General features: G+C 53.2%; 1 protein-coding gene and 1 pseudogene across 3 annotated transcripts in view; one reads left to right on the forward strand and one right to left on the reverse strand.

Annotated features, from left to right (window-relative positions):
• Positions 1-4,798, forward strand: part of BICD2 (BICD cargo adaptor 2) — a 46,277-nt gene extending 41,479 nt beyond the window's left edge. The window contains exons 7-8 of one of the 3 annotated variants that reach the window (XM_058672143.1): positions 882-1,092; positions 4,566-4,798. In XM_058672143.1, the coding sequence (XP_058528126.1) occupies positions 882-1,092; positions 4,566-4,598 (244 nt within the window). In that variant the 3' untranslated portion in view covers positions 4,599-4,798. Of the gene's footprint in view, positions 1-881; positions 1,451-2,708; positions 4,229-4,565 lie in introns of those variants that run through there. The other 2 variants (XM_058672144.1, XM_004598820.2) reach the window with 2 other exon arrangements.
• A 2,354-nt stretch (positions 4,799-7,152) lies between these two features.
• On the reverse strand, positions 7,153-7,640 carry LOC101516393 (large ribosomal subunit protein uL15-like; annotated as a pseudogene).
• Positions 7,641-8,580: the final 940 nt, after the last annotated feature.

The following is an 8,580-nucleotide window of genomic DNA, read 5'->3' on the forward strand; positions in this document are numbered from 1 at the left end:
AGGGCTGGTAGGCAAGGCTAAGGATGCTTGGTGCCACCTGCTGGCTGATTTGGAGACTGCCGGAACAGGCCCAGCAAAGAAGGAGTTCCCTGGGCCCTGGTTTTTCTAGCAACATTGTTTTTTCCCTGGGGGTAGGAAAGTACTTGGGAAAGAATCCACAGATGCTTTGCATCTGGAAGGTAAACCATAGCTTTGTAAACTTGTAAAAGTTCTGACTTTACAGATGGAGCTAACATTCAGACCCAAGTGGATATGTCCCCAGGTAGATGCTGTTGAAAGACTGAGCCCCTGTCGGGGTCAGGCAGGGTAGGGCCCATGTGTCAGCATCTCCTCCAGGTCCCAGATAGCCCCTCAGTGAGCAGGTGTGCAGGCGAACAGAGACTCAGGGACAGCCCACTCTGGGTGTCTGCCTCTTTGCCAGCTCTGTAGCTGGGTAGAACACATGAGTCACAGTTCCGTGGAAGCCCAAGCACCGGGACACACTGCTATGGTATCCACACCTTTGCTTTGCACTGGGTGTCGCTCAGCACAGACACAGCGCTGGCGGTGGACCTGCAGCAGGAACCAGCCCAGGCCTGCCTGGAGTGTGGGTCCACGCCTGGAAGCCTGTGATGTCTTGTCTCACACCTACACTGTTGAGGAGCATAGTATCTTTGGGAACCGCTTTCTACCCACTGAACAAAGCGGCTCCCCTAAAGCGAACGCTGGCTCCCCCAAAACCAACACCAACATCCACTTTACGGGGCTGCCAGGGGCCTCACCAGGGGCTTTGTCTAAACAGTGCCCACGCTAAGTGAAACCAGGAAAGGCTCCCAGCCCCCATGCCAGGGACCACTGAAGCCACCTCTGTCCTGCCTTCAGCCGTGCTCTGGTCCCCACAGGTGTGATGAGTACATCACGCAGCTGGATGAGATGCAGCGGCAGCTGGCGGCCGCTGAGGACGAGAAGAAGACACTCAATTCACTGCTGCGCATGGCCATCCAGCAGAAGCTGGCACTCACCCAGCGCCTGGAGCTGCTCGAGCTGGACCATGAGCAGGCCCGGCGGGGCCGTGCCAAGGCCACCCCCAAGGCCAAGCCAGCCACTCCCAGTGTAAGTCACACCTGTGCCTGCGCCAGTGACAGGGCCGAGGATGCCGGGCTCAGCAGCCAGGTGTTCTGCAGCAAGAAGCACAGCATTTACTGCGATTAGGTCGCGGGCTTCGCACACTGCAGCTAATGTCTGCTTCACTGATCTAACCCCAGCACAGCGGGACAGCAGGGCTAGGCAGACCCTAACGTGACTAACGCACAGAGGGCAGGATTTGGGCCAAGTGGCATGGGGCACTGGTCGCCAGGACTTTTTGTGAGCTTCACATGGCTTCTCACTTCTCATAGCCTCCTTAGGAGCTCCTGGGGGCGGGGGTGGGGAAACAGCCACACGCGCTGGGGGAAGACAGATGGGCAGAAGTGTCTTCCATGCCCTGGGTACCGGCAGAACCCTAGGGGAGGGATCCCGGTCCCGCCCCCTGGGCCACCATGGAGGGGCAGGGTCTGAGTTGAAACCTGCATGATTCTCGCATGTCTACTATCAGAAAGCGGTTTTAGGAGGTTCTGGCCCATGTCTCAGTAGGGCCTCAGACCCTGTGCTACACTGAGCATGGTTTTATGGAAAGAATTTTGTAGTTTGTACAGCATCTCCCTGCGCATCAGTCAGGACAAAGGTGCATGTGTCTTTTCCCAAAACCCGGAGCGGAGCAGAGCAGACCTGGGCTCCCCTCTGCAGTCCAACCCACAACCCAGACAGCCAGCGACAGCCAGGAGAGCAGAGCTCAGCCGCCCCCATTCCGTCTGAGGCCTCCACACTCGTCCACCGGTCTCCAAGGTGATAAACTGGCAGCACCCGAAGCCTGGGGCTTCCCTTCTTAGTGGAAAAAAAAAAGCTTTTCAAGTGCCTGGCCAGATCACCATCCTTGCTGGAAAGCCCACCCTTTGGTTCTTGGGGAACCCAGGCAGCTTGCCCTTGGACTTCCTGTGGCTTCCATCCTTAAAGTACAGGGTTCCGAACCTCAGCCTGGAGCCCGAGCCTCCTGTAGGGCAGCATGGCAGCCACAGGGCCCAGCAGTGCTGGGAGAGCGTTACAAAGGGCGAGGCCAGTTTGTGGTAGGAGGCATGGGTGGTCTCTAGTGCAACGGAGGAGTGGCAGCAGAGAAGGGAAGCCAGCCTGGGGCCTTCCCGTGTGGAAGCAGAACTGGTACCCGTTTCTCTCAATTCCATGCTGCTGGCTGGACCACAGGCTAATGCCAGCTGCTTGTCTGTCTGGACAGGGTTTGCCACTGGATATGGGGCCACGCTGCCCACACACAACCCTTGCCCTGCCCCCTTCTCCTGGATACTGAGCGTGCCTCTGTCACTCCAGACTCCGGGTGCCACTTTGGCGTGCAGCGCAGGGCCACGCATAGCCGTTCGCCTCTTTCCTGGATGCTGCCGCATGCCTGCCCCCCACCCCACCCCACTTTCTGCTTTGCCCTCTCCTGCTGAGCTAGCTCACAGCTTCTCTCTGAACCCGTAAGGGGCTGTCAGAGCCACTGGCCCCCTAACCCCCAGCCAGTCCTCCCCTTGCCGACTAACGGCTCGCACCCTCCCAGCACAGCGGGAGCCGTAGTGGTCAGGCCGACAGGAAGGGCACCGGACCGTTTCTAATGCTGTCTTGTTTTCTCCCATTTCCAGCTGTAGAGTAGCTGCTGGGCGGACTCAGCCGCCGGCCTTCCCTCCTGTGCCCACGCGGAGGAGGGAGGGCAGCCTAAAAGTCCACTTATAAAACGTTTTTGGATATACCACTGCAATTCTTTCCAAAATAGCATTCCCTGAGGTTTTTAATGCGAGGAAAAAAAAAAAGCTTTAATGTTGAGAGTGGCGCGAGTTGCTGCTTGGAATGGCCTCTGTATGGCTGAAGAAACTGCTCCCAGGGCCACGCCAGGCTTGCCCGGAGCCTGCCGGAAACACCCACCACAGGATCTCCTTATCACAGATTTTTTTCCTTTTTTTTATCTGATCAACCTGTGCACTTTTAATATTTTGATATTATATTTGCTTCCTAATTCCTCGCGTGGAGACGGTCTCAGATGCTGCAGTCTGCGCACGCGTCCTGCAGCCACAGCCGTGTGTCACGCCCACGTGCTGAGCTCATGTTGGCGGGAAGCTGTGCCACGTGCTGCGTCGCAGGCAGTTCTGGACTGGAAGGAGGCCTCGACCCAGCTGGGAGCGCAGCGAAGTGCGTCCGTGCTGTGGGCCAGCAGCCTGGCAGAGGATACGGCATTGTGGTTCATTTTTTGAAATTACAGATTTTAAATGCCATGTTCATTAAGAAATCCAGGGTATTCCGATTCTGGGGTTTTTCATATTGTATTATTATTATTATTCTTAGGAATAGTTCAATGTAACAAGAAGAAAACTTGACCTTTGCTCTGGTTAAAACAATAATAGGCACTTGAAAAAAAAAAGATAAATTATTGAATGAGTAGTATTACCTACAAATTCCAGAGTTTTCTGGGTTTTAGGACATTGTAAAGCATGACTGATTAACAGAATTTTATACAACTGTACCAGTGAAATTCCAAATTGGAATTGTTTTGTTATTCTGGTTGTTGTGCCAAATTGTGGTACACTTAGAAAATTCTACAGTTGTCGACTTTTAGGGTGTTCTATTTCAACACCTTTTTGTTAGTACTCATTGCCAGTAGTGCCTTCATCAGTGAAGGGAGGTGTCCCAGCGCAGGTAACTCCAATGAGCAGGGTAGACAAAAGCCAGTGGGCACCAACAGGTGGGAGCAGGTACTCACCTCCCCCTGGACCTGGGCATCTTCAATGGAGGGAAAGAAACAGTAATTGTGCAAAATTCTGTTAGTCAGTGATTCTTTACTTACAAATTCAGGGGCTTAGAAGATGAAAGGAAACGAAATCTTGAGTGTGCTTTGGGAACCAAATGGACTTCCTGAGCTGAGCAAGCTGCTGAGCACCATGTTTGTGAAGAGCTGTGTCAGGGGCTGGGCACGCGCAGGCGGCACTGGGGAGAGGGGTAGCCATGGCATTCTTTGCAGATGTGAAAAGGAGACATTGTATCTTCTCTTGCTTGGTGTAACTAATCACTGTTCATTTCAGGAAACAGAACTCACTAAAGCTCCCCAGCAACCCAGGTCTGCTTCTTGCTCCCTCTGCTGGGGAGCTCCTTGGGTGTGGTCAGATTGGTACTCATGGAGGAAGAAAAGCTCCTCCCTCCAAAATAAAGAAATAAATTATAATCTTGCAAATAGTAAGAATAACAGAATTCTGTTTCCTGGAATAAGCATTTCTTATTCCTAGTTGTTGGGACTCCTGTTTTTTGATATTCTGTCACAGTGTTGATTCATAAGAAATGCTGTTACAGATGAAGTTACCTCAGATAACTTCCCTATGGGGGATTTCATCTGTACCATCTGTATGGGGTATTTATTTGCAATGATGTCTGAGTACTGTATTTTTTCTGTGCATTACCTTAGTGTCAGATGTTGTCTTTATTTTAAAGTCATATGCATGTTCTCCTGCCAGGGAACCTTTACACAGACCCAAACAAACAAATAATAAGCAATTAATAGTCTTCCGTTTCGGACAACATGAGTCTGACAATGGAGAAGGAGAGGGAAGGAGAAAATTCCTCAAGTCTGTGAAGAACCCGGCCAGATGGTGTGAGTGTTGACAAGCCACTGCGCATAGGAACAGGGCCTGGGTAAAGAGTCACATTGGCAGGACCAATAAAGAAAGAATTATGAAAAGACAAAAACCACACAGCGTGTTCTCTGATTGCTCTGCCCTGGGCAGGTGGATGGCTCCAGCAACATGGTGGGTTAAGTACCTCAAGGGACCCTTATGTGGGAGGCTGGGAGCAGCCTGGGGTGGGGGAAGTGTGGTGTGCAATGCACCTTGGGGCAGGGGATGCATGGTGTCTGGTAGCGTGGTGTGTGGTGCGTGGTGCGCCTTGGGGTGGGGGATGCGTGGTGTGCCGTGGGACGGGGATGCGTGGTGTGTGATGTGTGATGCGCCTTGGGGTAGGGGATGTGTGGTACGTGGTGCACCTTGGGGTGGGGAATGCGTGGTGCGCCGTGGGACGGGGATGCGTGGTACGTGGTGCGCCTTGGGACGGGGATGATGCGTGGTGCGTGATGTGCCTTGGGGTAGGGGATGCGTGGTGCGTGATGCGCCTTGGGGTAGGGGATGCATGGTGCGTGGTGCGCCTTGGGGTGGGGGAAGCATATGGGCAGTGCATCCTGTGGTCCCTGGGGGCATCACATGTGAATTTCCCTCAGAGCATCAAGTGTGACTTTCCGGCAGTGAGGTGAGCAGAACAGGTTGCATTTTTGCAGGTTGAGCCAAGGGGAAGCCTTTGCTGCATGAACCCAAATGAGTAGGCTCAGGCAACAACGGTTACATAATTGCCGTCCATGCTTGTTTATCTGCAGGAATAAGAATACAGGCACAAGGGCACATTTAACTGTTACAGGTGATGTGTGCAAAAGGGATGACTACATGCCAGTCAGGTACAGTAAGGGACAGTGTCCTGGTACTCCGCTTCTGACATCCACTCCCTCTCACCCCCGACCCAGGAGCTCCTTCCCCAGCTTCCAGGTCCCTATGGGGACCACCCTCTGCTACCATCCCATCTCTCGAGGAGGATCTCGGTGCAGCTGGCCTTGGTAAAGGTGAAGTAGCAAGCCCTGGACTGATGTGGAGGGAGACCCTGAAGGAGGAGAGATGCCACGACGCAGCAGGGCTCATGGGGTGCCCCCTTTCCAGTGGGCCTCTGCCTGGGTCGTGTGCTTGCCCTATACACAGCCCATTAGGGTGTGGGATTCATCCAGCCCTCCACACTCAGTGCCCCGGCCCTTGTCAGGCTCTGGCTCCTTCCCAGTAGTGGGGCCAGGAGCCTTCAGGGTGGAGGCTGTCCAAGCAGGGGAGGGACAGTATCTCCGTTCCCTCCCTGTCTTCCCTCTCCCTGCTGTGCTTTCACGGCACCCCCTGGCAGCTCACCCAGCTGGGCAGTGGTTGAGTCACGCCATCCAGGAGCTGACTAAGCCTCTCTGAGCCCCAGTTTCCTCTTGGCATTAGTGAGCGAAGCTGTTCTCCCGCTGAATGGTAAAGCTCCCTCAGACCTTTGGCACCCAGTTCAAGGCAGGTACTCCATGCGTGAATGTCAGCAGCATCCTTCTCCCCGTGTCGTTACCATCACATGGCCCAGAAGCCAGGCCACGCGCTGAGCCTTGCTCCTGTGGCAGCATCATTAATTTTATATCAGCACTTTATCCAAGTGTGATTTGTGTCCAGGGAGGGGCACATGCTCAGATGCAGGCGAGATCTATACATGGTACACGCAGCCACTTCCTGAGTCCGCAGGAGTTAGCAGGGTATCTCTCTGCCTCCGACTCTCGGGGTACTCAGGGTAACAGTCTCACCCGAGCCTGCCTTTGAGCATGCTCCCACTGCAGCCCTGTCCACGTGGTGGAACCAGGGAGAGCTGTGAGCGTTTATTGGACTTTCATGGGCGAGTTTGCCCGCTGCTGTCAGTGGGCCTCGTTCCCCTGCTTTCTTGAGGCTGATCTTAGTTGAAGACGTCCCACCACGTGAAGCTCCTCCTACAAAGTGGCGAGAGGCCACGTCTGCATCTCAACCTCAGAAAGGGGCCCTGTATCCGTGCAGGCAGCTAGTGACAGTCTTCTGGGAAGAAGGAATCACTTTTCTCCCAGGATCACTGTTGCTCATTGTTTCCTGAAGGTTTCTGTGAAGGACTACACACACACTGTAGCGCTGCCCTCAGGTAAGAGGCAAAGGAGGGTGGTTCGCAGAAGCCCTCAGGCTGCCTGCACCTGTTCCTTATGTCAGGCATAGCTCCCAGCTTGGTCAGTGCGGGACATTTTTACTTTTTTTCTAGAAGGAGGAAACACAACAGAGATCCAAAGTGTGGTACTGTTACTTAAGCATCTGCGTTCATTTAGCACGCTCTGCTCCAGCTGTGGATCATGATGGCTCAGGGACTCAGTGACACAGACAGGGTAAAAGTGAAATATGGGAAAAGGTACTCCAGGCAAACAGTAGCCAGAAGGGGCCCAGGATGGCTTTACTAGTATATGAGCAAACAGGGTTGTTATTTCCAGAGCAGAAGGCACTTTAATGAACAGTGTGGTCTCAAGCCACCAGGACACAGTCTCCCCCACCCAGCACCCTTAATCTTTTCCTCAGGTCCGCTGTGGAAGAATTTGGGCTCAAAAATGACAGGGAGCTTTGGGAGCTTTCCTTTTCCCAGGATTCTGCAGTAGCCTGACCGCACCACATCAGTGCTGGGGGCAGCTCCAGGCTTGTTCCCGGCAGTGTTCACCCATGTCTGCTCACTGACCAGCGTCCACAGCTTACCGAGGTTGTCCATTGGGCAGAAGCTCTGGTTCCTCTTCCAGTGGGAATGCCTCATACCAGCTTTCCCAGAGTAAGCCGGGTGATATTGAAGTTGCTCCTGTGGTGATACACGCCACCTGTGTTCCCCTGACCTCCTGGGTGCTCCCGGTCCTTGCTGACGCAGCTGTGGCTGTAGCTCGCTTGGCTGTGCGGTTTCTGGGTCTTCCTCGGTCTGGATGACATATTGGCTACCGAGAGGAAAGCGCCCAGATAGGCTAAGACAAAAGTTGTAAAGAGAAACAAAGAAGAACTTTATAGAATAGCTCAATTCATTAAGAAGCTGTACCAACAAAAGAGCACTAGAATGTGAAGGCGGTCCTGGTGGAGCTGTAGGTGTGTGTCCTTGCAAGCTCATCTGCTGGGGAAGTGTGCCACCCTGTGGGCAGAGAGAGTATCTACAAGACGCCCCGTCTCAAGCTCTTCTGAGAGTGTACCGACAGGATGCTGATGACAGCTTGACCTTATATTTCTCAAAAAGTGATGATTTTTTAAAAACCCACATACAGTTTATTTTGAAAATGGCAATTCAGCACATTACTGGAGAGCATTTCTCAGAAAGCCCAGACTCTGTAAACTTCAACAAAGTAACACAAAGTGGTATTTGAGGACTAGTCTGAGTTGCTCTTTGACTACAGTGTTCACAGTCCACCAATTCAGACTGTCCAGGAAAGGTCAGATGATGCTAGAGTAGGCGAGCTTAGGTTCAAGGAATGAGAACATTGGACCAGAGAGCAGGGTGGACTGGTGTATTTTTTTTTTTTTTTAAAGATTTATTCATTTTATTACGGCCAGATATACACAGAGGAGGAGAGACAGAGAGGAAGATCTTCCGTCCGATGATTCACTCCCCAAGTGAGCCACAACCGGCCGATGTGCGCTGATCCGATGCCGGGAACCTGGAACCTCTTCCGGGTCTCCCACGCGGGTGCAGGGTCCCAATGCATTGGGCCGTCCTCAACTGCCTTCCCAGGCCACAAACAGGGAGCTGGATGGGAAGTGGAGCTGCCGGGATTAGAACCGGCGGCCATATGGGATCCTGGGGTTTTCAAGGCGAGGACTTTAGCCTCTAGGCCACGCCGCCGGGCCCAACTGGTGTATTTTCTATAGAACTTATGACATTGGC

This window comes from Ochotona princeps, chromosome 14, assembly GCF_030435755.1.
Source record: "Ochotona princeps isolate mOchPri1 chromosome 14, mOchPri1.hap1, whole genome shotgun sequence".
NCBI classification, from domain to species: Eukaryota; Metazoa; Chordata; class Mammalia; order Lagomorpha; family Ochotonidae; genus Ochotona; species Ochotona princeps.